The sequence below is a fragment of the Paroedura picta genome, chromosome 5, assembly GCF_049243985.1.
Source record: "Paroedura picta isolate Pp20150507F chromosome 5, Ppicta_v3.0, whole genome shotgun sequence".
Classification (NCBI taxonomy): Eukaryota; Metazoa; Chordata; class Lepidosauria; order Squamata; family Gekkonidae; genus Paroedura; species Paroedura picta.
This window is the reverse complement of record NC_135373.1, coordinates 56131380-56158364: the sequence shown is the minus strand read 5'-3', so window position 1 is coordinate 56158364 and position 26985 is coordinate 56131380. Positions and strand designations below refer to the sequence as shown.

The window sequence follows — 26985 nt, the reverse complement described above, 5'->3', positions numbered from 1 at the left end:
GAGAGGTTCCAATTGTACTGTCTCTTGCAACACTAGGGTTCAACTTGAAGGCTGCCTTTAACAGAAGGAAGCATTTATCTTTTAACATACAGCTTAATAAAAGAGTTCTGGAGAACAGAAAAGCTTGAATGCTGTTTTGTCATAAGTCTGACTTGCATGCCCTTCCCTTCATACAAGGAGATTCGACAATGGAAAGGAGGAAACAGCCTACATACTCACAGGCACTCGGATAATTAAAAATGTTTTAGTTAGAAACGTATTATTAATACATATATTATTCCTTATTATTATATTGCCCAGTATGTATGTGTTCAAAGAGATGGCAGAAAGAACCAATCATAGTCATGAGGCTCTTCAGATTGACGATTATTGTACCACTGGGATGGAGTCAAGGGGAAAGTTCTTGTTGCACACATCATCTACCACTTGTGCAACTGTTGGATCTTTTCCACACTGAGGACTCCCAGCCATCATTTCATAATGAATCCTGTATTTAAAATTTGGGATTGCACCTTTGACCATTTCCGAGTTCTGCATTGGGAGCATTTGCTGCCCGTTTCCCTCTTTTTGCCCCCAGATTGAGCCCTCGGATTTGTTTCTGCACTGAAGCTGAGGGACAGGAAGTATAAACTGAACTTGTCCATCTTTGTCATGTGACAAAAACAGTCAATCATCTGCCAGTGCCATTTTGTTGCCTTTGAATGCCCCCCCCTTCCAAGTCTGAAATCATTTTCTGGGTTTTTGTTAAATCACCCCAATGCATTATACTACAAAAGCATAATAACACAAACAAGTTGGTGTGGATACAAAAATGAGAGTTGATTCAAATGAGTAGCCGTGTTGGTCTGAAGTAGCAGAATAAAATCAGAGTCCAGTAGCACCTTTAAGACCAACAAAGATTTATTCAAGGCGTGAGCTTTCGAGTGCAAGCACTTCCTCAGACTAAGAACTCCATGCGATAAGGCCTTCTCTGGAGATGCCAGAGTGCCTTCACAGGGAATTTCTGTGGAGATTCATCCTCCCGCTACTGCAGGGTTGTTATCTCATACCATCTCCTTTCTCTCTCTCTCTCTCTCTCTCTCACACACACACACACACACACACACACACACGCAGCATGAAAAACCATTTTTGGAAAATTATGCGGGTGATCAAGCTCTTACATCAACAGTGCTGCAAAGGCAGCTGTCAGATTGGGAAGGGAAGCACGAAGGTCCCCTTGCTTCCCTGATCTGAGCCTGCACTGCAGGAGGCAGCTGTAGCTTGGGTTAGGGGAGGGGAAGCAAGGAGACCTCAGTGCTTCCCTCCCCAATCTAATCTGCAGCCGCCTCCTGTGGCGTGGTCTTGAATTGGCTGTGAGATGGGGAGGGGAAATGCTGAAGTCCCCTTGATCCCCCAATCCAAGCCTACAGGAGACAGCTGCAGCTCAGATTTGAGAAAGGAAGCAAGGAGATCTCAATGCTTTCCCTCCCCATCTCACAGCCAATCCATGAAGCATCAGGAAAGCATGTGCAAATTTCTCAGTGCCCTGCTCCCCTCCTTCAGAAGCCTGCCGCATATCTCCAATCCTTCAGGAATAAAAAAAAGTCTTGCTTGTTACAACACAATAACCTTATTGTTGTAACGCAATAACCTTATTGTTTTTTTTTTAAGAAAAACATATTGGGGGGAAGGGGAGGTGAAGGAATGTGGAATGAAGGGAAAGAGATGCAGGGGATTTGGAAGAGGGGAGTGCTAGGCGTGCCCAAACACTCAAAATGGCAGGTTCTATGAAAAACCAAATGCACACATTTACGCACTGAACAGCCCTGAAATAGACCCCAATAGTTTCCGCTTCAAAGTGTAAAAACTAGATTTCTGAGAATTCCCTTGCTGTGGGGTAAGTGAGGGGGCAAGTCAGGTCTGCACTAGAAAGGGCGATTTTCAGTTCGAAAATGGATGAAAAACTCAACCCTAAACAAATGCAAATCTGAGCCAAAACTCTAGTGCAGAAACAATCTTGAATTCAACTAACATGTTGAGTCAAGAGTGGAAAATTTTGAAATATTGGCTTAAATCCAGTCCTGTATTCAGCTTAAATTTAGTACAGTGTCTTAGTTTTGGAGTATGTAGGATAACTGCAATAAATCATATACCTTTGTATTGAACGTTTACAAATTATTACCAGATGTGGCAAAAATGACCCCAAACAGATTAAAAATAGTAAGTTTATAAAGAAATAAGTAAATAATGGCATATTTTGATTAATAACAAAACATATTTTAAGTAGACATTACCTTATGAACAAATATCACTTTTTAAAAAATACCTTTTTTTCTCAGAGAAACAATTTCACAGGCTTGAATGTGTCAATAAAAATCTCCAGATTAACCAATTACAGTGACAACTACACCATGTTTCTTTGCTGTTCTTTGTGGTTCCTTGAGCCTTTCCCATTCTTCATCATCTGTGTCTTGTTCAAATGTTTCTGGATAAACAGAGAGCCTGCCTTTGGGGCACTCTTCATAATAGCTCCTTACATATTTTCCAACCAGCCAACCTTTGTATTCCTCAGGTTTTTTACATTCCAAACCATTGTAGTGAACACTGTAGTGATGCTTCAACCAGTAGAAAAGATAATGAATGTTGTAGTCACATTTCCAAGGATTTTCTCTAAGCCACAATATTTTCAAAAAGTACAAGTCTTCTAATACTCCATATTCAAAATTTTGCAGGGAGTTGTTAGATAAGTTTAGTTCTTCCAAATTGATGAGTCCAGCAAATGCAGCTGCAGGGCAAAAAAAGATACTTGAAATCATGAATAATTTAAATCATCTACTCCTTATTTATTTGTCTAGATGTATATGCTGATCCCCCAGAGACCTTCTCAAGGGGGCTCCATAAGTAGGATTGCAAATTTCCACCAGAGCTTCCCATCCCCACTGGTGCTCAGTGGAGCAGCAGGGAGAAAATGGTGGCAACAATGCATTATGCGGCAACATCGTTCCCTGGAAGCAGCATAGACACATTGTGTGATGTTCCAGGAATTTTCCTGATCTCTGTGGTGTAGAAATCTGGGGAATTCCAAGAATGTAATGCAATGCTAGGACGTCACTTCTGAATTCCTAGATGGAATTGATGTCACATCATCATGTAATGTTGTTTCTCTAGTCTCTGCCCCCAAAATGCTCCCACTGTAATGTAGGTTTTTGCTGGCAACCCTACTCACAAAGTAAAAAAGCCCACTAAAATTGTAAACAACAAGGAATATAATTATTAATTAAAACAGCAAAGCAAAAAACAGCATAAAATAACATTCAGAAGCCTAAAAATACCATTTCATCAAGGAACGTAAAACAGCTTTCATAAAGCATCCTACAAGTTCGGAGTAGGACATAAAAACAATTTTTAACAAATGGATAACCCATTAAAAGCTTGGGTGAGGAGCAATATTTTGGTATGCTGCCTTAACGACAGTAAAGCAAGCACTCCTGCAAAGGGGAGAACACCCCAAAGTTGAGTCACCAGTTCAAAACAGAAAACAAAACACCTTTCTCAGATTGCTGCCTGTCTCACCACTGTTGATTGTGGCATGGAGAGTAGGTGGTGATCTGGAGCCCCAGGTACCCAGATCTATGAGAATTCAATTTGCAGGCCCATGAGAAGGCAAGCAAGAGAGGCAGTATGTTTTCAGTCCTCTCTGATGCTGGCAACGTGGCCGGTAATGACATTTACACTTGTGCAGACCTCTCCTATCCCCTGGGTTCAAGCCAGTCAGGCTTGTCCTGGCCAGGTCCAGGGGTAGGACTTAGGCTAGCAAGCCACATAACCTCATTCAGGCTTGTGTATTTCCCCATCCCACACTCCCTTTATTTTGTACAATTTAAGGGGTGTTGTGTGGCTTTTCCCCCTGTATTCCATGTTTGCTTTGTTATTATATTCTTTTCTCTGTCACAGCTGCATTATACCAACTGCTGAATGCACCAGTAGACAACCTGTCAGGCCTGCTATGGGTGGCTACCGTGAGATTGCTGCGGTATCCCAGACCTATTGTTCTGGGAAACTTTAATTTCCATGCAGAGATGCCAGACCATGTGGCATCTATGGCCATATGAGGGGTCTCATAATTTGTTGCTGGTCCCATCCATCAAGCAAGCCGCTTTGATCTTTGGCATAGGGTTAGAGGTAGATCTGATAGTGACTAATGCAGTACCATGGGCAGACCACTATGCCTTGAAGGCTCAACTATGGATTTCCCACCCTCCTCCCAGAGGCGCAGGACAGATATATGCCCACCCACAGAAATTGCCTCCCCCCCCAATATGCTGGCTGTGATTACAAAAAAATAAACATAGGTTATCGTATTACAATGCTACTGCAGTGTAATGAGCAAGATTGATGCTATTTTTTTAATAGTTAGAAACAGTGTTGTAATGCAGTCACTACTTTTTTTGTCAGATTTTCGGGATAGAGCAAGCAAGTGGTAGGAGGCAGGAGAGAGGATGGTGATGAGGAAAAGGACATGCACAAACTATTCAAAATGGCAGCCACAAGGATAAAAACTGAATGCAAGCATTTCTCCATTGGGTAGTCCCAAATTATATTCCAGTTTCAAAAATGAAATCACTGTAAGCGGGAATTCTTTAACTATGCAGTAACTGAGAGGGTGATTTCGGTCTGCAAATCCGAGCAATATTGCCCAGCATGGAAACCATCAGAGCCATGTGACTAGGATTCTGTAACCTGACTTTTACTCATAGAGTTAGGAGCTATTAAATTTATTTATGGCCTATACAATTATAAAATTTGCTCACCTGGATCTATGTGAACTATTCCATTACTACTAAGATTCAGTATCTTCAGGTCATGAATGTCTTCAAATTCCTTGGGTCGTAGCTGCTTGATTTTATTGTTAGAAAGATCAAGTTTAACTATATCTGGAGGTATGTTTCCAGGAACTGTCTTTAACTCTGGGGGAAGAGAAGAAATATATGTTATAGAAACTCTGCCACCAATTAAAGTTTTAAGACAGCTATACTATCAAAGTAAAAAAGCATTATGCTGGACTCCACTATCTCTAGCACAATTTACGTAAGCACAGAGAGCACCAAGTAAAATAAACTGTGTGTTTTACTAAGAAACCATATTTACATATAAAATTGTTCTTTTTATATATTAAAGCTTTTTTTCACAGTTGATGACTTCCTTGTTAAATGGAATTTTATACAAAGTGTTGCTGTTGAGGACATTTAAGTATTGACCCTTCTCTTTTCTCTCCAAGCAGTAATGAGGAGTTAGCCTGCGTCTGTCCTATATGTCTTGAATCAATGTTTTTACTCACTGGGAGCAGCCTGATCTGCAAATACTATTTGCATGGTGGATTTGCTCTGAAGTGCAGCATATTGTGTTGGAGCTATCTGGTATATTTTTGGTTAGGGGTTAGATGCCATTTGATCTGTGGTTTTATAATTTAATAATATTGTATGTCCTTTAGTTCTGCATCATTTTGCTGCCAAGGGATGCTGAATCAAATAGATTAAACTGAAAGGCTCCTGAACGAATTGTGGCAGCATTCAAATACATGTCTCTACTCAAAGAGCTATTGATTTATTTTATTTATCATATATGGTGTATGTAGTGTAGCCAGGAGATGCTAGGATTGTCTGGCAGCCAGGCAAGGGATGTTTGGCGGTGGTTTGCCATAGCCCACCTCTATGTCATGACTCTGGTGTTCTTTGGCGATTGGCCATCCAAATTCTAGTCAGGGTTGACCCTATTTAGCTACTGAGATCTGACAAGATAGGGCTTGCCTGGGCTGTCCAGCTTTTCATGTCATATCTTAAATATGTTATACAGTACATTCACTATTGTCATTTACTCCTATTAACAGGGAGAAAGAAAATTTATAGGGTTTGCAAGAGCTTGAGTGATTCTTCTCTCTGCACTACTTAGGAAATGGTAATGTCTACTAGTGAAGTCAATGGGTTTAGGAAGGCGGCCCTGTAAATCAGTCATTAGATAATTGCCTTTCAATTTCTGGCCTCTGTGCTGCTGAAATTTATTCCCCCATCCAGTACTATCTGACCGGTAGTGTATCCCCTAAACTGTACTCAAAAGCAAAACAGACCTCATTTTCTAACATGTTGTGTTTCAAATGTTGTACTGTGGGCAGAACTGAGATCACAACTGTCTTTTGTTCAAGAGGGTTTATTAGCTGGCCTGAAGCAGGACACTTTCAGATCAAGCTAGATCTAAGCTACAGATAAGAAACTGCCTCAAGCTGTTAGGGGAGAGATGACCCGTCAGCCAAAGATGAGTAGACAAGAAAAGGTAGTTTACAAGCTGGCGATGGCAAAAACTTTATTCAAACAATATAATCATAAGCAGAATGAGTTCCTAGGTACAACAGCCTCGTTTTCGTTCTTACTTCATTAGTGAACTTAAATATAATGTAGTATTTCTTAATTGTTTTTTTCAAGGATCCTAACAAAAGTTAGTCTTCAACATACTTCCTTGTATTTTATATCTTATATTTTAAGACATATATCTTGGGTCTACTAATATCAAAGTTCCACCAAGGTAACCATCCTCCAGGGAATTTTATAAATAATTTTATAAAGTAATTTTATAAAGCCATAGTTTATAAACTGTGTTGTTAAAAAATAATATCTGAATACATCCATTATGTGGTAGATTCCTTTTTTACATGACTCTACTAATGATGGTTGAGATACTTGGTGAAATAAGCATGAAGGGTATCAGTGGAGAGCTTCTGCCTTGCTAAGAGTTGTGATCCATCAGGAACTAATTTCAAACCTCTCCTTAGCCAGACTCCTCTAAATGCCCTCAAGCAATCCCTGTCAGTCTATGGTCACTACTTTATAGGTAACCCTCTGTGCACCTTTCCCATCTGGAATTAGTACTGGGAGGTTTTGGGGGCCAGGAAGAGATTTTTTTTTTTGCACCACAGTATCTTTGTTTTTATGGGGTTGTTTATTTAGTCCTCACCGCTGCAGAGCAGAGTACACACAGTAATGGGTTTAAACTACAAGTACAACGATATAGGCTTGATATCAGGAAAAAATTTTTTTCACAGTCAGAGTAGTTCAGCAGTGGAATAGGCTGCCTAAGGAGGTGGTGAGCTCCCCTTCACTGGCAGTCTTCAAGTAAAGGTTGGATACACACTTTTCTTGGATGCTTAGGGCTGATCCTGCGTAGAGCAGGGGGTTGGACTAGATGGCCTGTATGGCCCCTTCCAACTCTATGATTCTATGATTGTCGATTTTATATTTTAAGGGTTTGTATGGGGTTTTTATGAATGTTGTAACCCGCCTTGAGCCTTTGGGAGGAGGCGGGGAAGAAATTTGATGATGATGAGGATGATGATAATAAAAACTATTGTAAAGATTACAACAATTATTTTGTAAATATAATTAATTTTGCATTACTGACATTTTCTCTTGTGATTGTAAACTGTCTTGGGAATCATAAATCCTATATATTCTCGAGTACGTTAGCCTGAAGCAGCCATGGCCAGTCCTACCAGTTAAGTGTGTGCACATGCTTTAAAAAAAATTGGTAGCAATTTAAACCCCCCAATATATATTTGTTAAGATTTCAGCAAACCTAAGAGGTCCCCAAAGTTTGCAGGAAAATATCTTTAGCATCACTGTGGCCCCAATCCACAATTTTAGGTATCTGCAGACAGGTGCCAGATTTCACTGGCTTCCATCTGTGGACAGATTAATTATTATGACTAATGATTGGATGGCAAAATATTGTATTGCCTGGACTGAGTTCTAACAAAATTGTATGTCCTTTCCTTTCCATGCTCAGAGGGATCTCTTTAAAGATATGAGACTACGCTTATAACAGTAGACATTTAATTAAAATATACAAACCTTTTTTTCTGCAGTCTAGTGTTTGTACAGGATACAAATAAATGTGGCAGAGAGAGGAATCAAATTCAGGTCTGCTGGCTTCTGATTTCGGAACTTCTAGATTACTTGGGTCCAGTCTATCCTGTTCAGTGCATAGCGATTCAACTTTGATCTCTTTGAGCTTTTGACCTTTTCGCTCTGCTGGAAGTGCACATTTAGCATAATTCCCCAAGTTCCTGTTTCTTGGAAGCTGCAGCATTGTTATAAGAGTTTCCATTTGACAGTTGCAATGCCAAGGATTATCATATAGGCGCAAGTAACTCAGAAGAGGCATGTAAATAAATACCTCTTCAGACAAGACTTTTATCTGATTGTGCTGAAGTAAGAGTGTAGTTAGTTTGTTTAAACCAAAAAAAGCTTGGTCCTCAATTTTTGATATTTCATTCTGTTGTAAATCTAAGCTCTTTAGTTTTTTGTATTTGGAAAACATGTTGTTCTTCAACTTACGAATTCTGTTCCTTGCTAGAAGCATGTGCTTTATATCTTCGGGCCAATCAGACAATACAAATGTCAGTTTTCTTTCTTGGCAATCTAAGTATTTGTCATAAAGATAGGTGTATACATCACATGGGAGGCTTGGGGTATAGCGCTTAACGGTGCTGGAGGCTTTTCTTAAGCCATTTGCCCTTCCATTATTTGCTCTGTTTCGTGAACTTCCATTCCTTGCCTTCTTAAAATCAGCTGCTTTACAAAAGAAGAGTAGTATTATAATTGTAACCACTTGCATCCTGACATCCAGCTGGTCCCAATTTCTTTGTACGACAGCTGGAACAGTCGGACTATTCCTCTGAAATCTGAGTTTGGAAGTCTGAGTCAAGGAGGCACAGCTGGGGTATTTGGAATCCCTGTGCTGGAAGAAATGCAGCATATTAGAAAGACGTTTCTGTAGAAGATGATACCATAAACTTTTAGTGTAATCAGAATATTGCATTAATCCATGTTAGCTGTTTTTAAAAATTAAGTTAGTAATGGTGTATTTCTCTATTAAGGAAAGATATTAGCTTCTCACTTTACATAAACTATAGTCCAATGACCTGACACAGGCATCCCTGTCAATATTCAATATCTATTCATATGATGCAGAGCTCTCACTAAATTAAAAAAAACTTTGTTTCTTCAGATGTGACAATCCATGTTTTTTAAACATTTACCATATTATCCCACACTTCCAATATGGTATCATGTTATGCACAATTGTCTCTGGGACAATAGAGAGTTCATATTCTCCAGTCAACTTATAACAATAGGATCTATCCCCAGACAAGAATCTTGCCCAATAATGCTTTGTCAGCCTGGGTCAAAAGAGGAGAAAGTGGATTAATGAAGAAGGTGAGCCAGTGGGAATTCAAGATTCCCTGAGGGTATGTTAGGTTAGGGGACAGTTTGTATTGCCACAGGTTTTTTTTACACTGATTTTCAACACAACAAATTAATCCCAGGCTAATTTTGCCTGTTGATCCAAACAAATCTGGGAACTGTCAGAGGAAGACAGTTGCTTTACAGATGGCAGTTTTTATAAGTAGCTTGTATAAGCATATTTAAGAAAATCTCTTATAGTATGAGAATTGAAATTAACAAAGGCAAAAATTACTGGCACTATGAAGGTTTGTAAGAAACCGTCTTTTCATGAGAAAAGTTGATGATAAAATTGTTCTGTAATGCCAATAGAAGAAGACCTTTGTAGTGTCACTAATCATATGATAGAAATACTTTTCAAGAGCCTTTAAAAACTGGAGTGAAAGAGACCCATGTCCTGGACACAATCAGAGTCAAACTACACAACTGGGGTTTTATTTATTTATTTATGGTTTTTTTTACACTGCAACCCACCACAAGCCAGCTAGTCTGGGAGTGGTCGGAAAGCAATCGAATGAATGAGTGAGTGAGTGAATGAGTGAATGAATGAATACATGTTTTATTCATGCATTGTTATGCCATTTCAAGTGTTTCATGCATTTTCAAGTGTTCCCTGCAGCCACACAGCAGCTGTAAGCTACTGCTCGTTTTTTTTAAAAAAGGACTCAGGACAGTGCTGCAGAGGGAGGAAAGGCTCCTGCCTCCCTGCCAAGTAGTTTTCTGATACTATATATATAACTTATCTGTGCTAGTGAAAAACGAGTGGAATAATGCGCCTCCCCCCAGCTGGATTTTGCATGTCCCTCTTGCAGTTTCAAGCCCGTTTGGACTCTCCCACCTTTTAAGAAGCGGTTCCCACCAGCAGTTCCTGTGTGGCTGTGGAAAACACTTGAAACCATTTGACTTTAAGTCAATCAATCATATCTGTACATCCCAGGGAAGATTTCTGCATGCACAACTTTCCTTGTGTAAGTGGAAAGTGTCTTTGCTATCTTAATGCAAGGGCACTAAGTAAAAGCAGTTGTATCCCCTCAGGCTTTTTTGCATACCCAAGTCAAAACACAAGGTATTTCTTCTGATACCATTATAAAATAAAAGTAAATGAAATCATATGAACCATCTGTTATGCTTTTCATTGTTCCACATGGACATCATTATTTTGTTAAAAGCTATATTAAAGTGCTGTGTTTCTCTAACCATCGCATTAGTGCTTGCACAAGCAGAATGCACCAAAGTACATTTAAATGCCCACTTGTAGACTGCAGCTCGGGACAGCCGTCAGTTATATTTTCAAATTCTGTATGCGATCCTATGCCAATTTGTTTTCTAAAGTTAAAAGAGAACTTGGTTTTTAACTTAGCCTAAAACAGACTCTTATGATATTTCAATAATTGTCTTTTATATTATCCTTTCCAATAGCATTGTCAGTTTGGAATTGATACCACCTTGTGTTTTTGAAGTGAGTCTAGCTTTCAATTTATTATTGTTATTTATTCTAGCTCAGTGCAGGAATTTGCAAACATTAAATGTCTCCAAATGCCAAGGATTAAATGTAAGTATTAACATTATAAGTGGGAGAAGCCTTGAACTGAATAAAAAGTTAGAAAATCTGAGTTTAAATTCCAGTTTGTACAGAAAAATTAGAAGTCTAAATGTTATTTAAAAGAGAAAGATGTGATCCAGTCTGATATGCCTAAAAATACTGAGGAATATAGATTGATTGTAAACTATATTGAGATAGTTTTCAAAGGAGCACCTTAACAGCTTTCAGGTTTCAAGCTGGCAAAGGTTTTAATTGGTAGATAGGCTATAGAAGATGTGATTGACAGTTAAACAACAGATTAAGAGGGGGAAAGCCTTCAATAAGTCACCTGGTGGGAACTGATGTTGCTCAAGAAGCAATGAACTGTTGAGGGCAGCAGAGTATCAGCTCAAGGAAGAGTGTGGAGAAGAGATGCATCACCTATTTTCTGTTTACCTTGTAGTGGTAGCAGCAGCATCCTCCCTTTACCCACTCCTCAGCCTCATCAGCTTCAATCATCTGAACAAGACCTTCTGAAGCTGCTACCCTGTAAAAGGGTCAAAACTGCATACTCACTTGCATGCTCTATGATAGCCCCCATCCTATGCAACGGCTTGCCTGTGGAAGTCAGGAAGTAGGGTTGCCAGCTCTGGGTTGGGAAATACCTGGAGACTTTGGGGGTGGAGCCAGGAGTGGGTGGGATTCGGGACCAGGAGGGACCTCAACGGAATGGAATGCTATGAAAACCACCCTCCAAAGCAGGCATTTTCTTCAGGGTAACTGGTCTCTTTAGTCTGGAAATTAGCTATAATTCTAGGGGATCTCCAATGCCACAGCTCAGAAGGTCGCTTTTGAGGGGCAGGAATGAAAATAATTTTCTAAAAAAGTTCAATATCAGTTTGCCCTATGGTTCAGTACTGACCCCAGTTCCCCGTGTTTTCTCTGATCTACAGCACCAGTTGTAGTGATCAGTGGTAGATAAACTTTTGTGTTCCTTTCATAAGCTGGATGCGTTTCTATTGGCTGTTTCAACAAGTTCCAGGGCAAATTATGATGATGGTTCAGTGGAAAGCAACTACACTTTGACACTGGGAGGACACTTTATTAGATATTACATCTAATTACCCAAGAGGCAAACAAGAATAGAAGTGTGTTTAAATATGGAATTACCCAAATAAAATAGAAAAGGGTGAGAATGAGGTCTGATGCATATATGAAATGCTGAACTCTCCCCTACCCTTCCTTCTAATGCTGAAAGTGTGGTTGGTTGAGTGAAAAGTGCTTGGTGAGAGAGAAAACAGACAGAGGAAGGGTGCAGTGCACCTCATCTGTGCTTCCCTTTTGCTATTAAAATCAGATGTGGACACAAAGAACTGTTGGGTACTGCCATGCCTAGTTTCAACCAAAAAGTAGACACATAGATAACTTTTCCAGGTTTAGAAAAAGGAATTGGTAGATAGTTTTGTGTTAAAACACCAAACCCCTCCCATTCCCTCCCTCCTCTGGCTTGCCACAAGCAGGATGCAGCACATGTGCATGTGCTGAGCCAGCAGTCTACCATTGAGGGGGTTTAATTAGTAGAACATGGGCAGACGCACAATTGTTGTGCATGCATGTGCATACACTCTTTGTTGTCTGCTACCCTGTTGAAGTATCCCACTTCAGTTTACTCCAAGCAATGAAATATTTACTGAGATAAGGGCAAAGGTGTAAGTGGAATGCTTAGAGAATCCATGGAGAGCATACATACTTCAACAGAGTGGCTGACAATTTAAAAAAAGCTACACACCGTAATGCATATAATAACTACACAGCCCCTGAAGCCATGTTAGCTCAGATGAATGTGGAAATTCTCTGGCTCAAAGCTTCTGTGCCCTGTGTCCAGACAGGGACTTCCATGCACAGGAAGCACTCTGTTCCTGTCCATGGCCCATGGAAAATGTGTTCAGCATTTCCAGTTGGCTAAGCCTTTGAATACACTGGCAACAGGGGCAGCTTTTGGCTACCATTTTTATGGTTAACTTTGCAATTTCTGAATCTGGAGATAATGGATATTTGGAAGTAATTAGTTTTGAAGATGATGGGCATAATTCCACACTTTTGCACAAAGAACCCAGATTGTATTAGCTACAGGATGAGAGTCGGGATGCTGACATAAGCGCCTAAGCAGCTCTCGGGAGGTTACTCATAGAAAGAAAAATCAGTGTCAGAAAGATATGCATTTAGCAGACAGAATTACTAGGAGTCAAATGGGAGCAGTAATAGATAACAAAGCCACACACAAAAACAACCAATTGCCCAGAGTGCTGGAGTTCAGCAGATGTATCAGTGTTGTGGGATTGGTTTTCTAGGCAGGGTTTATTCTAATGTGCAGTAGGACAAACTTTGTGCATTAGAAAAGCAAAATATGCATTCATTTTTGTGCAGTTGGCAATATGGGCTTTAAAAAGGAACAAGGTTATTTTTCAAGATGGATGAGAAAAAAAATAAATAGAAAAGTAAGGTGATTGCGGTTACCTCAGTCTTTACAACCATATATTAACAATTTATTCTTGGGATTAGCTGCTTGAGACTAGTAAAATATTAATTTACTCAGATTGAATTTTGAAAATTAAACATTTTCTAAAGGCAACAGTTACATAATAATAAAAGTGCAGAAAACTCCCCTCCCCTTTCATTATGCCCTATGTCAAAATCTCCTTTGTTTCAAGCTGGTTGAATCATTGCCATTTGGGATGGGGTGAGATGAGTGATGTTGTTTGCCAACCTCATCTGCTCTTTTGCTTTACCTATGTCTTTCATTCTGTGCTCACATATATTCATCCACAGAAACACTGATGCCCCTGGATCACTGATGCCCTTCAGTCAGTGACAGCATATTGTGATAGATGCAGAGGTATTAATTTCCTGACTCAACTGAGAGTATTCCTGTTTAAGGACTCTTGTGATACATGTATTGACGAGATGTTCAACAACAGCACTATGAAGCTTAGCTAGAATACAGACCATGAGAATGATCACATTTATAAATTCTTTGGATAGTGCAAGGAAATGGATCAAAGGGGCAATGTCATCTTGCAAGCTTCACTACTGGTTTCAAGTTGAAGTATCTCATCATATTCTAATGAAAGTTGAGCCAGGTTGGGGTCTGTACCTAGCAACTTCTGAACTGTTTCCAGGTTGACTGAAGGTTGCAAAGGGCCAAATGGCTTCATCATCAGCAACAGATCAGCATCAACTTCAAAGCACTGATTCAGGAGCTCAACAAGTGAGTCAACAACTTAATTACAGACAACACCAACAGTGTCAGCTGCTCTATATCAAGGATGCTGACACCATTTCATTACTTCTAGTACCTACTGAAGAAAGTAAGTACATCAGCCAAAAAGGACATAAGCAAGAGGTTATCTTCTTCAAGGTGAAATGCAAAAAAACCATGAGCTGCCTTCTCCTTTGACTTCTTCATGAAAAGGACTAGGGAATGCCAGGACACAAGGACTGAATGTACTAGTGAGAAGGAAAATCCTGTCAACCTGACCTCAGAAAACTCAGGGAGTGCAAGGAGGGAACAGTAGTTGGCCTCTGCAACATCCCAAAGTTCTCTGGCTCTGAGTCCTGAGGTGTGGAAATATGTACTCAGCCCTGTAAGCTGCTTGAACATATGTTCAACTTCACAAACTGAGTTATTTGTAGATGTTGATGTAAGATTTGACTGGTGTGCTCCATGTCAGATCTTCAGAAGAGACGCAGAGGATCCTTGACCACAACCCTTCATTTTGAATTAGAGTCCAAAAACCTGCCTTATCACTTGTTTTGACAGATACTCCATCTGTGACTAATAAGGACACATGCATGAAGATATGTCTAGCTGCTTTGAATCCAACTGTGTTGTTGGAGGCATGTTCAACTATATCCAGCATTCCTCTTGCACTATGGCTACAGAATTCGCTAGACCTAGAAAGTACTGCTTTTTATCGTCAAATTTTGTAATGTCTGACATCATAACACAAATTTTGTCAATTCTGGTTCAGTCCACAGTGCTATCACACCTCAGGGACAATGCCAGGGTCTCTTCTTTCAATGTCTTGGTGAAGCAGTCACTGCCACTTTCTACAGTGCGCTGCAGAAATTCCCTGTGGGCATTAGGAGTCAAGTACTGAATGTCCATCTCAATCTTGTATGCCACTTCTGCAGTATCACAAGGAAAAACAGAGACTAACCTACTTACAACTACTCTTGCAGGAAATGAGTATTTTCTGCAATATTTTCTAATTCAGTCTGGCTCCTAATTTTTGGGACTAGCTTCGGTTTGTGTGTATTAAGTGCTGTCATGTCACTTCTGAATTATGACTACCATATGTATTAATGACTTCCACTGCCTTGCTCAGGTCACGCAAACTGAGGGTTCTGGCTTTTTAAATTGAGTCATAGTATTCCCCATTACTATGTATGGGATGTGAAACTGTGAAAGTTGGACAATGAAGAAAACAGACTGATTCTCTTCCTGATGCTATTTAACTTCTACATGTGCTTCCTCACCCAGTTTATCTAAAGTTTTGGGCTAGGGTGTCAACAAATTACAGATGCCACCGTTGTATTGCTTAATAGACCAATACCCTGAATGCACTGGCCAGCTGCCTGGAAATGGTGGTAGATGGACTCAAGTGGTTAAGTTGAATCCAGCTAAGATGAAGATCCTCTGGCAAGTGAGGTGCTGCAACTCCTGGCTCTTCATGGTGTCCATTATCAGGAGCCTGGGTGTGATCCTGGAAGTCCAGATCACAAATGCTGCCTGTCAGGCCCTCTACTTACTTCTGCCAGGTGAGGCAGCTAGCTCCTTAATTGTCAGCACCTGACATCATCATTGTGATCCATGCAATGGTCACCTCCAGATTAGATTACTGCAACTCACTTGGCGCATAGCTACTCTTCTATCTGATCCAGAAACTTCAACTGGTCCAAAACTCAACTGCCTGGGTCTTTACAGGAAGCAGGTGAAGAGAGCAGATTGAAGAGTGAATCAAGTCCATGGTGCTGGTACTCACCCTTAAGATCCTAAATCAGTGGTTCTCAACTTTCTTACCACTGCGACCCTGCCGATGGCATGCGCGTGCGTGCAGAAACACAAAAATTGAGGCGCCGTGGAGGTGGCTAGTGCTATGGCTTTGCCCACCCCCACTGGCTGCTGCCACCGCCCACCTCTGCCCACCTCTGCTGGCTGCCAGCTGCCACAACCACCCACCTCCACTGGCTGCCACCAGCTACCTCTGACCGCCTCCACTCACCTCCGCCTGCTACCACAGTGGCCAGCAACCTGGCGGCCCCACAGAAGAAGCCAAGTGACCCCAAATAGGGTCGGGACCCCAAGGTTGAGAACCACTGTCCTAAATGAACTGGGACCTTTGTACCTGCAGGATCAACTTCTCCCATATGCCCGCCACAGAAATTCAAGAACGAGCACATGGAATCTGCTCAAGATCCTTGGCCCCAGAAAAGTTAAATTGGCCTCAATCAGATCCAGGGCTTATCCCGCTCTGGCACCAGTCTTGTGGAATGCTCTCCCAAATGAGATCATGACCTGTGGGATTTAAACCCATTCTGCAGGGCCTGAAAAATAGCTGTTCCACTAGGCCCATGGTTGAGGCCCACAGAATAACATCAGTTATTAACACCAGCCTCCCTAGATAGATAACATCTGCACACCATCTGTCAAACATCATAGCACTTTACTCTCCCTTCCTTGCATCTGAGAGAAGCCAGCAAGCACCTTAGTTTTCAAATTAAAATCTCAATTTTAATATTTAAATGTTTTAATATCTATTTATTGAATGGATATGTTGTTAGCTGCACAGAGCCTCCGGGGAAGTGTGAAAAACAAATAGACAGACAAACAAACACTAAAAGCTGGCATGGGGAACATATGCAACCTGCGGCTAATCAAAACCTTTGGAATGGGGGTATTTGTTTCAGTACCTTTTTACATTCCAGAAAAATTACAAAAATTACAGAATGACAAGCACACTTTAACATGAACAGTTTGAAAACACATTTTTCCCTATAAAGTGCTAGTTACTGGTGTTTCATTTATATTTTTATTATGTCCTGAATTTGGTTGTAGAAGACTAGCTAGGTAATCACTATATTTAACATGCCTCATCATTGAAGTAAAAGGTAAAATGTTTAAAATGCTTTGACATACAGCTATACTAATCATAATTTACTTTTATGAAACCAAACTAATTATACTTGTGGTTTTCTTTGTTAAACAGGATGAATTAATGAGGCTTGTATCAGAAGGCTGCCCAGCTCTACTTCATTTAAATTTATCTCACACTGATATTACAAATGGGACATTAAGACTCCTATCTAGGTAAAAACATATTGATCTTTTATAAAGAAATTTTAACTTTATGAAGAAAAGTTGCACCAGATCTCAACTTTCTCTGCATTCCATCTGTTTTGTAAAGATTAGCAGCTTATGTGAATAGGGAGGAGCACGAACCACATTTTTGTGAATCAGGAGGTTGGTTTGTGAACTGAATGGGCTCATGTGAGTTTGTGAGTCATTTAAAATTTAAACCCCTGCTTTCTGCTTCATGCTAAAAGCAGGATCCAAACCATTTAAACCAAACCGCTGAGAGGCTGGGAGCTCCCCAATGCTTAGCTGTTTGTTTTAAATGGTTTGGAGCCATTTAACTCCCTGCTTTCTGCTTCTCTTTTCTGCAGTCATGGGAGCTCTTCTCCCACACAAAATTTAGGTGGCACTTGAATAAGGCAGATTCATATGTAGAGATGAGCACGAACTGGCTCATGAACTTAAGTTCATCACAAATTTTGGGCAATTTGTGAAGCCATGTTCATGAACTCAAGAACCACCATGAATTTCCACCAATTTTGATGCAGTTCATAGCAATTCATAAAGAACAGCAGGGTTTTCAATGGCTTTGAGCCAATTTACCGCCAGCATTCTGCTGGCCACAGTTTTTTGTAGCCAGCTGAAATCTAGGATGAAATGCCTGGGAGAAGTTTCACTCCCTGCTTTAAAAGCCCCCTTAAGTATTGTGATAAGTGGGGTTCAGCATTAAAGTCAGAAGCCCATCCTTGACTCTAGTTGCTTCCTCCTCTCTTCTCCCTCTCAATATGTACTTTACACAGAGTGTGTGTATGCGGGGTGAAAAACGCCCACCAGGGCTGTCCTCTCTTTGTTCTCTTCCTCTGCTCTTTCCTTCCCATATCAGCAATTTCCTTTTTTTTTAAGTGAAGGAGATGTGTTACACTTGGATACCTTTTTTTAATGAATATATAGAGTTGTCACATTTACTTCCTTCTTTAAAAAGAAAAAACACCAGATAACTTTGTGTGTAGGGCTTATATGCTTTAAGCTACAACATGGCTGAGGTGGCTCAGTCAGTATGTCAATAATTTTCCCACACAGAATTTTTTTTTTTATTTTAAAATTTTGAAAAGCTTATGTTTTAAAAATGGTCAATTTTTTTTAATTGCCAAAATGGGAGATAAAGGGTAGGGGGAAAGAATAGACAGAGGACAGTCCTGGTGAGCATTTCTCCCCCTCCCAACACTGTGTATAGCAAATGTCTGGAGGGTGAAGAGAGGAAGAAGCAGAGGCAAGGGCTCATCTTTAATTCTTCTGACGCTAATGCTGAACTTAACATAGCACTTAAGGGAGCTTGTAAAGCATAAAGAATGCATTTACAGTATAGAAGCTAAGATAAAATGAAGGCAGTATTAAAATGAATACCTGGAGTGAAAGCAGCTGCTCCTGCCAGAAACCAATTAGCAGAGACCAATCAACAGCACACACACATACAAAGAAAAAAAAAATCTCAGCAATGATTTATTTATTTATTATTTAATTATCATACTTATATACCGCCCTCCCCGGAGGCTCAGGGCGGTTTTCTAATTAGTATGCAGAATTAAACTCTGAAATTTGGAGGAGAAAAATCTGAGGAAAAATAAGTGCAGAGTGCAGGAACAGGATGTGAATGGGATGTGGATTAAAGGTATACCAGCTTCAGTTCAGTAAGAATTGAAATTAAGATGTGGGTGCAGAAAGCACCCTGGAGAGCTCCCCAATTACGGCTCATATTTGACTGTTCCCCACTACAGGCTTGCCTTTATATTAGTGCGTCTTAATGTCCTACCGTCTAGGCTGTATATCCCCAATCTGGTTAGCCTGGCAGAGGTATTTAAGAGTATGGAGGGAGGGGACTGGTTTTAATTGTACTATTAATATTGTAAACTATCCTGAGCCTACTTGCAGGGAGAGAGGGTATAGAAATTAATAAAGTAAATAAAACTTAAGATACCATACTCTGATAAAACAAGCAACTGTGGCTGAGGTAGTGTAGACACCCTGTATCACATGACCTTTAAATTTAATGGGGCCCGCAGCAGAACCGCCCACCTCTTCTACTCAGTGCCTGGTTGCAACATCTTAATCTCCAGGACATCTCCAGGACATCTTAATCTCCAGGTTTTTGGTGGCATTGGAGTCAGGAGTATGAATAGGTTTTCATGTATTTTAAACTTTTTATATGGGTTTTTAATTTATTGATGAGAACCACCCCAAGAATATGGAGAGGGACAGCATTTATATCAGTGTGTGTGTGTGTGTGTGTGTGTGTGTGTGTGTGTGTGTAGAAATAAATAAATAAATACTTTTCTGACCCTAGAAATCTTATAACTCTTTGTTTGCTCTTTTTTTAAGATAAGCTATCAGATTTATGAAATTTATGAAAGCTATGAAACTCTATGCATCTATGATAGATTTTTGCAGCCAATTTGCAGCTTTTTCTATAGATCTGTAATTTGCATATACCTAATAAATAAGAAGTAATATAAGGTAAAGAGGTATAGCTGATTCTGCTCTTTTTGGAGCTCATACAGCATCACTCTGTGCATTTTCATTTTGCACTGATGGTAGCATTTAGTAAGTACATTAAGTTCAATAAGCTTAGAGGGGCACAGGTCATGCTTTGTTTCAGCACTTCAAGGCATCTAGGCTCCGGCAGTCTTCTAGACCCATGATGCATTGCTCTCTCAATTGCCTGACTCCTGGAAGGTTATCTTGTACCTCTCCATCAGTACATTGCCACCATCTTTTCAATTTCAGAATTCCTTGGTGCAAGGCCAGTTCTCCAAGCTTTATTTCCATGTTGCTTATTATGCATTCATTAAACATTCCAGCTAATGCTGGTTACCATAGGGATGACTGACTACACTTGCACATTCCTCTGGAATTATCTAGCAGTCACCTGTTTTGTGCAAACACTACAGTGGTTTAGAGTGGTATAGAGAACTACTACCAGCATTTAAAATAGTAAAAGATTTATTAAAAGGAAAAAAGTCCACATCTGTACTCTCTACTTAAAAGTTACAGCTTTCTGAAAGTTTCCCTTTATCTTAGACTCTCTGTCAGGGAAGCCAGCCCTTTAGAGTACTCCATGCAGCAACAGCTGCTGTCCAAGTTGGATCTAGAGATGAAGCTCCCTCCTACAAATTGGGATTAGACAAAAATGACCCCTCTCTCTCAGTTTCAAGGGATTTTAACTCTTCTGAATGCCCACAACTTCTGTGGACCAGATCGCTTCTTGGAGGGAGGGTCATCTGAAAGAAATGATCTAGCCTCGTACATTCCAAGTTTCAGTCATCTTCTAGGTGCCAGATTTTAGCCAGTGTGAGAACTGGCCTTTTCATTGTCTCTGGCTAAGATAGCCATTTGCAACTGCAACACATTGATGGCTTGGCAATCACTAGAGCCGCTGGCAGGATGGATGACACTGCAGAGCAATTGACTTCCCCCTTCCTACTTGTTTTTTGCTGATAGTGAAAAACCTTTAACAGGAAAATGTGGGTTCGTGCAAAGCCTAGGCTTCAAAATAAAATGTATTTCTCCACAGCCCCCAATCCCCAGTTTGTTCCTATTTATGCAACACAGCTGCTCATGATAAAGAATATTATCAAGAAAACATAGTAATGTTTTTCCAAGTGTTGAAAAAGGTAGCATGCAGTTCTTGATGTTTATTTACATTAGTTAAAAGCAGGAGGAAGCTGAACTAACTTGTATTGTATTGTATGTATTTACAAAATGTATATTCCACCTTTCTGCCTTCACAACGGCCATCAAGGTAGCTAACAATTTAAAACATCATGATAAAATCACATGCTAAAAGCACTAAAATTGACTTTCTCAACACACATCATTTAAACAAATTTAAAATAGAGTTAAAATACCTACAAAGACATAAAAAACAATAATGAAGACATTGGTCAGGAATATGGCAACAGGAGTCATACTAATCTCCCTATGGAAAGTATTTCAGTGCTTTGGTGCCATGACCAAGAAGACCTTCTCCTGGGCTGCCATCCATGTAATCTCAGAAGTCAGCGTCACCAAAGCATAATAGCCAGGCAGGTATGTTGGTCTCAAACCTTAGGGCTTTTAAGATCAAGACTAGCACCTTGATTTCTACTCAAAACAAATATGCTAGAATCTCTTCCAGCCCAATAATCTCCAGACATGTGTGCACATGTTCATAGCAACATGAGCCATGTCTGAAACCAGCAAAATTACCTTTATACAAAGCAGCCTTCGTGGTCCTGATTTCCCCCCCTGATCTTCACCAGTATATTTGCTTCCACAAAAGAAAGAGTCAGGTAAAATGACACCATCTAAGCGATGGTTCCCTCCCTTATATGTTAAACCTGTTATAAGTAGTTATATCTTTTGTAGCTTCTTGTATTCCAATTTCAGCACCAATCTGTTTGGATCACTGTGAGTTGTGTTCTTCCTTCACCATTGACATTTGACCTTGTAGTTTTACTGTTGAATTTTGGAATAGGTCTTCTTTTGCTTGCCAAAATATATCATCCTAATTATGTTCACTTCCTGCCACCATTAAAAGGCGAAAGAAAGAAAAACAGACAGCTTGGGAGGAAAGAGAAGTGTAAAAACTGCCTTTGCAGTGAGCTGAAATCTATAGAAGTTTCTAATATGAAAAAAATATTTCTTTTGTGTGTAAGCTTGCCAAATAGTTACAGTTTGGTTAGGAGCTTATTTTTCCCTAGTTAACAGAATTTTTTGTAAATGCAAACCAGAAATGGTACTATTGAAATTTACAGGGTTGTATAATTAATTCCAAGCTTGTTTAGAATCCTTTGTAGGATTAATTCCTGTTTTGCAAAACGTTGACTGACAAATACATGTCAGAGTTTGCTGAGAATAAAGAGAGTTTTCATTCCCTTCCTCCATTTAGTAGCACTTAAAGTAAGAGTTTCTTTAAATAAACAAGAAACAAATGTAAAATGACATGACATTTGGTCTGAATTTGTGGATTTATTTGTAACACTAGAGGCTCAGCCCATTGCATTCAGGAATACAACGGGTACTAGATTAGGGGGATGGAGTGGAAGAACTCTGTGGACAGCCTCCTCCCCCCCCCCAGGACCAGGAAAGGCTGCAGGCAGTTGTTACGGAACTCACTGGCAGGGGCAGCTCTCATATGGACCCATTATGCACGGGGGTTTTAGCGCACATTTGGGGTGGAATGGCGGTGACTAAAATCACGGATAACGCACGGAGCCGGCTGCAACCGGCTGCAGCTTCGGTGCATGCTGCCGAAAAAGCCGCGTCAGTGAAATGCGGAAGAAAGCGCAGCTTCCGGGTGAGCGGGGCGCAACCAGAAGCGGCGCCCGGATCAGCGCGTGCATAATCGGTTACTCTGGGTTTTGCCGCCGTCGCGCCCCGCCCCGTGCATAACCGGTATGCGTCGCGTCTTCCCCCTCCGCGTTTTCCACGTGACCCGAAATCGCCGTTTCGGCGGCTGTGCATAATGGGCCATGGTGGGGATATGTCGCCTCCAAGTCTCAGAGGAAAGTGGAAGGGGGAGGGGGTGGTCAGGGGTGGGGGGTGGAAGGCAATTGGCTGGCTACTGGACAGACAGGCAAGCCAGTTGGAGGAGGAGGAACTTGGGGGCGGGACAGCTGCACTGAGTGGGTGTTAAGCGTTGAGTGGCACTTAACCCATGAGACACGCTCCTCCTCCAAGGTCTCGAGGGTCAAGCAGGAATTTGGGGGGCTGCCTCCACCTGGTTATGATTCTTTTTTTGCCTGATTCATCCTGTATTAGGGAGCATAAACTTGCTTGGGTAGAATCTGATTAGAGTAGACTGGTAAGATTCTAACTAAGGCGGTTGGGTTTGATGTGGGGTGGTGGTCAAGCGTGTTTAATTCCTGCAGTATAGGTTGCAGGTCTGATTGGTCAGAACCCTGAGAAATCTAAAGAAGAAGGGCTATTCACTTTTGTGGTCTGGTAGGATGGGAATGCTAAATAGCATCAAACAACAGCTTAGTTGCCAGAGAGGCATACTGGGGAGAAGGTTCAGATTTAGGACATCTCAGTACTATTTTATGAACATATTTAGACTGATTATTTAGGGATGATTTTTAGATAATTATGGAACATAGTTGGAGAAAGCTCAAAATTGTAATATGCCTCCTTGGCTAGAGGCAGCATGACGTAGTGGTTAAAAGCAGTGGACTCTAATCTGGGGGATTTGACTTGAGTCCCCACTCCCCCATATGCAGCCAGCTGGGTGTCCTTGGGCTAATCACAGTTCTCTTCAGGCTGTTTTCACAGAGCAGTTCTGTTAGAGGTCTCTCAGCCTCACCTATCTCACCTACCTCAGTTGTGGTGGGAGAAAGGGAAACGTGTTTGTAAGCTGCTACAGGATTCCTTCCAGTAGTGCAGGGTATAAAAAGCCACCTTTTCTTCTTCTCTAGATCTTCCCTAATAAACATTTTCAGTACAAGGGGCAGTGGGGTTGGAAACTTTCCAAAGAGTCCCCAAAAACCTCTTCCCAAACATTTACTTAATTCCATCAGTCCCCATGGCTGTTTTGGCACTTTAAAAGGGGGAAGGGGAAAAGGAAAACAAGATTGCCTGTTGTCAACACACAACTGGCTCAGTAAGGATCAGGCCCTTGTGACAATCTTTAAATGGCTAAATTCCTTGTCTAAAATGTTGACCGGCATGACATCTAGTTGGGTCCTGAGGCCAAACAAAGATATTTCAGAGAAGAGCCTTGATTTCTTCACTCCAAACGTGTCCCTAGAGGGACACTGCACGCGGAGCTGACAGCGGAGTCCCCCCACCCCCCACCTTGGTGGGAGAGCAGCATGCCGCTCTCCACCATTGTGCAGGGGGGGGGGCACTTCCCCCCACTCCTTCTTGCCTTTGCTGCCTTCAGGCACCGAGTCGGGCTTCCCAGCCCCAGCGCTGTGCACGTGTATGTGCACACGCACGCACTACGCCGGGGCAGCCCGCATACTCTGGGGGATTCCTCCCCCGTGAGTACATGGGAAGCGCCGGGGCAATGCCAGCAGCAGCCCAGTGTGGCTGCTGCAGTGCATAATGGGTCTATAAGAGACTGTCAGTCTTGTGTAGTGGTTAGGAGTGCGGACTTCTAATCTGGCTAGCCGGGTTTGATTCTGCATTCCCCCATATGCAGCCAGCTGTGTGACCTTGGGTTCGCCAAAGCACAGATAGAGCTGTTCTGACCAAGCAGTAATATCAGGGCTCTCTCAGCCTCACATACCTCACAGGGTGTTTATTGTGGGGAGAGGAAAGGGAAGTGACTGTAAGCCACTTTGAGACTCCTTCGGGTAGAGAAAAGTGGCATATAAGAACCTACTCTTCTTCTTTTAGACAAATATCTGAAGTTCAGGTAAAGTGTGCATGAAACCTTAATAAAGGTAAAGGTATCCCCTGTGGAAGCACCGAGTCATGTCTGACCCTTGGGGTGACGCCCTCTAGCGTTTTCATGGCAGACTCAATACGGGGTGGTTTGCCAATGCCTTCCTCAGTCATTACTGTTTACCCCCCAGCAAGCTGGGTACTCATTTTACCGACCTCGGAAGGATGGAAGGCTGAGTAAACCCTGAGTCGGCTGCTGGGATCGAACTCCCAGCCTCATGGGCAGAGCTTTCAGACTGCACGTCTGCTGCCTTACCAATCTGCGCCACAAGAGGCTCGGAAACCTTAATAAAGAACACAAAATGGAAAAGACATTAAATATCCTACATCTTCTGTGCCACTGTGATATAGTGTTTAGTCTTGGACTAGAATCTGGAAGACACAGGTTTAAATCCCTCCTCTACCACAGAAGTTTGCTTGGTGACCTTGGGCTAAACGCTCTCAGCATAACTCACAGGGTTTAGGATAAAATGGAGGGGTCAAGAAGGATTTGGGCCACCACTGAGGAGAAAGGTGGGGTATAAATGAAGTAAACACATAAATTAAATTCTAAAGAGAGTCACTCTCTTTGAAATTAATAGACATAGGACAGCACTATTAAAGAATGCTAGCTGTAGACTACTGAAAGCAAAAAGGTTTGCCCAACTGAGGGGTGTGGCTTCTCCATCTCCTTGATGATGCCTTTTAATAACACATAATGTGTTATTCTCATAGTCACCAGCCCCAGACAATATTTGAACTGTATGTTGTGCAAGGTAAACTACAGCTTGTGGCTCTAAAAATTACTGTGATAATATTAATGTAGTATCATTTAAAAATATTTGTCTTTATCACATAGAAAATTCTGCCAACATGTTATATATATATTTGTTACTGTTAATATGAAATAAGTTGTTTTATTGTAAAAGTCATTTTTTTTGTCCAAGTACCAGAGCATCCCCACATTGTCAGTGATGCGACAATGTCACTTTTGGTGTGCACCGAAGTGATGTCACTACATTGAGAGCTACGATACTGAGATGCTGGTGTAGTCCTCCTGCTAATCAGGCACCAAAAGTGGGAGATCCTCCTCTCCCTACAGGGGGATAGTAACTTGTTTTGTGCTTTCATATTTCCACATAATTCCATCCCATTTTGTTTGCATTGCTTAATCCCCCCCACACAGTTAGAAGTCAAAGGTTTTAGAATGCAAACAGGGACTATGGCATCCTGCTTTCATCATCCTGACCTTTCATGTCCCTGCTTTTTGCTGACTTGTAAAACTGCCTTAAAATGTTTTCCAAAATTTCAATCTGTTGCAGACCAGTATGTCCTTGTACCTAATGATATGTTGTAATTTCCTTTTTGCAAGCTTTCATTTTTAGTAATTATATGATTACGTTACATATTTATTGCAACTAGATAATTGAACAAAATTAATAGTTTGCAGTGTAATACGTCAATTTACTCCATAAAAATAGGATGCAAGCAGATCTAGCGAATATAGCTTCAGAGTACAGATTTGCTGCACACATGGTCTAGCCCACTTTCTTTGTTTGCCTTTGTATATTTATAATAAATAAGTCCTTTAAATATGCAGGCTTTACTAGTTTGCATTTTTTTGCTTTTGTTACTATAGTATCTTTAAGGTATTACACAAGGAGGACTAGTTTAACAGTATGTTTAATTCCTGCATGCTCTGGTATCCTTTGACAGAGTTCTGGTTTTCATTTTGAACATGTACAGCCTAGGAAATCAATGTGGAGTCATTGCTGCAACTTTCCCCTTAACATTGTTGAGGTTTCATCCATGTTATTACAAAAATGTGTGGAGTAATAATCAGCCAAAAGAATTTTAAAATCAGAATTTATTTTAAAAATTAATGTTATTTATTTTACCTAAGCACCAATATCATGGAGTATGTGCATGTGTTAAGGAAGATAAAGCAATTAATTCATTATATTCCAGTAAAGAGAAAAGCCCTGTTAAACTCAAACATCCATCCATGTTAATTAGAAAGTCTTTCTGCTAGAGTATCAGATTGCATCAGAACTTTGTGCACACTGTTGTATTAACTTCCCCCCTCCCCTTTTCTTCTTTATCTGGTAAAGGAGCTTCTCAAACTTGCAATATTTAAATTTAGCCTACTGCAGAAAATTCACAGACAAAGGTTTACAGTACCTCGGCTCTGGAAGAGGATGTCACAAACTCATCTCCCTGGATCTTTCAGGCTGCCTCCAGGTTTGCATTTCAGCTTCCTTTTCTATAATGTACAGAAGGGAATCCTGTAGATGGCGGCATCCAGCACTCATGGTATACTAAGGCTGTGCTTGCACTGCAGCAAACTTTTGAGGGGTTTTAAATTACACAGCTGCTTACATTTTCCGGAGGAATAGCACTATAGGCTCTGGCTTCCTTCCAGTGGGTGTCTT

At 40.9% G+C, this 26985-nt stretch overlaps 2 protein-coding genes across 6 annotated transcripts in view; one reads left to right on the top strand and one right to left on the bottom strand.

Annotated features, from left to right (window-relative positions):
• The window catches only part of FBXL13 (F-box and leucine rich repeat protein 13), an 82279-nt gene that overhangs the window by 27538 nt on the left and 27756 nt on the right, over positions 1 to 26985 (top strand). For all 4 annotated transcript variants that reach the window (XM_077338080.1, XM_077338082.1, XM_077338079.1 and 1 more), the window contains 3 exons: positions 10775 to 10827; positions 17067 to 17167; positions 26665 to 26794. In XM_077338080.1, coding sequence (XP_077194195.1) covers positions 10775 to 10827; positions 17067 to 17167; positions 26665 to 26794 — 284 coding nt within the window. The remainder of the gene's footprint in view (positions 1 to 10774; positions 10828 to 17066; positions 17168 to 26664; positions 26795 to 26985) is intronic.
• LRRC17 (leucine rich repeat containing 17) lies at positions 2194 to 26985 on the bottom strand. 2 transcript variants are annotated; one of them, XM_077338084.1, is made up of 4 exons: positions 26735 to 26985; positions 7881 to 8764; positions 4794 to 4949; positions 2194 to 2767 (listed from the first exon to the last, which is right to left on the bottom strand). In XM_077338084.1, exons 2-4 carry the CDS (start codon positions 8644 to 8646, stop codon positions 2367 to 2369), a joined length of 1323 nt encoding a protein of 440 aa, XP_077194199.1. In that variant the 5' UTR covers positions 8647 to 8764; positions 26735 to 26985; the 3' UTR covers positions 2194 to 2366. The 2 variants fall into 2 exon arrangements, with proteins under 2 accessions (XP_077194199.1, XP_077194198.1); XM_077338083.1 differs by having other exon boundaries at positions 7881 to 8769; positions 26735 to 26984.

Bases quoted from the DNA above. Each gene is read 5' to 3' on its own strand.
- LRRC17 (XM_077338084.1), bottom strand. From the start codon at position 8,646: ATGCAAGTGGTTACAATTATAATACTACTCTTCTTTTGTAAAGCAGCT. The intron at 4,950-7,880 runs GTTTGTATATTT...CTCTTCCCCCAG, and splicing joins ACTAGACTGCAGAAAAAAAG to AGTTAAAGACAGTTCCTGGA. The intron at 2,768-4,793 runs GTGAGCAAATTT...TTTGCCCTGCAG, and splicing joins AATAGTTCACATAGATCCAG to CTGCATTTGCTGGACTCATC.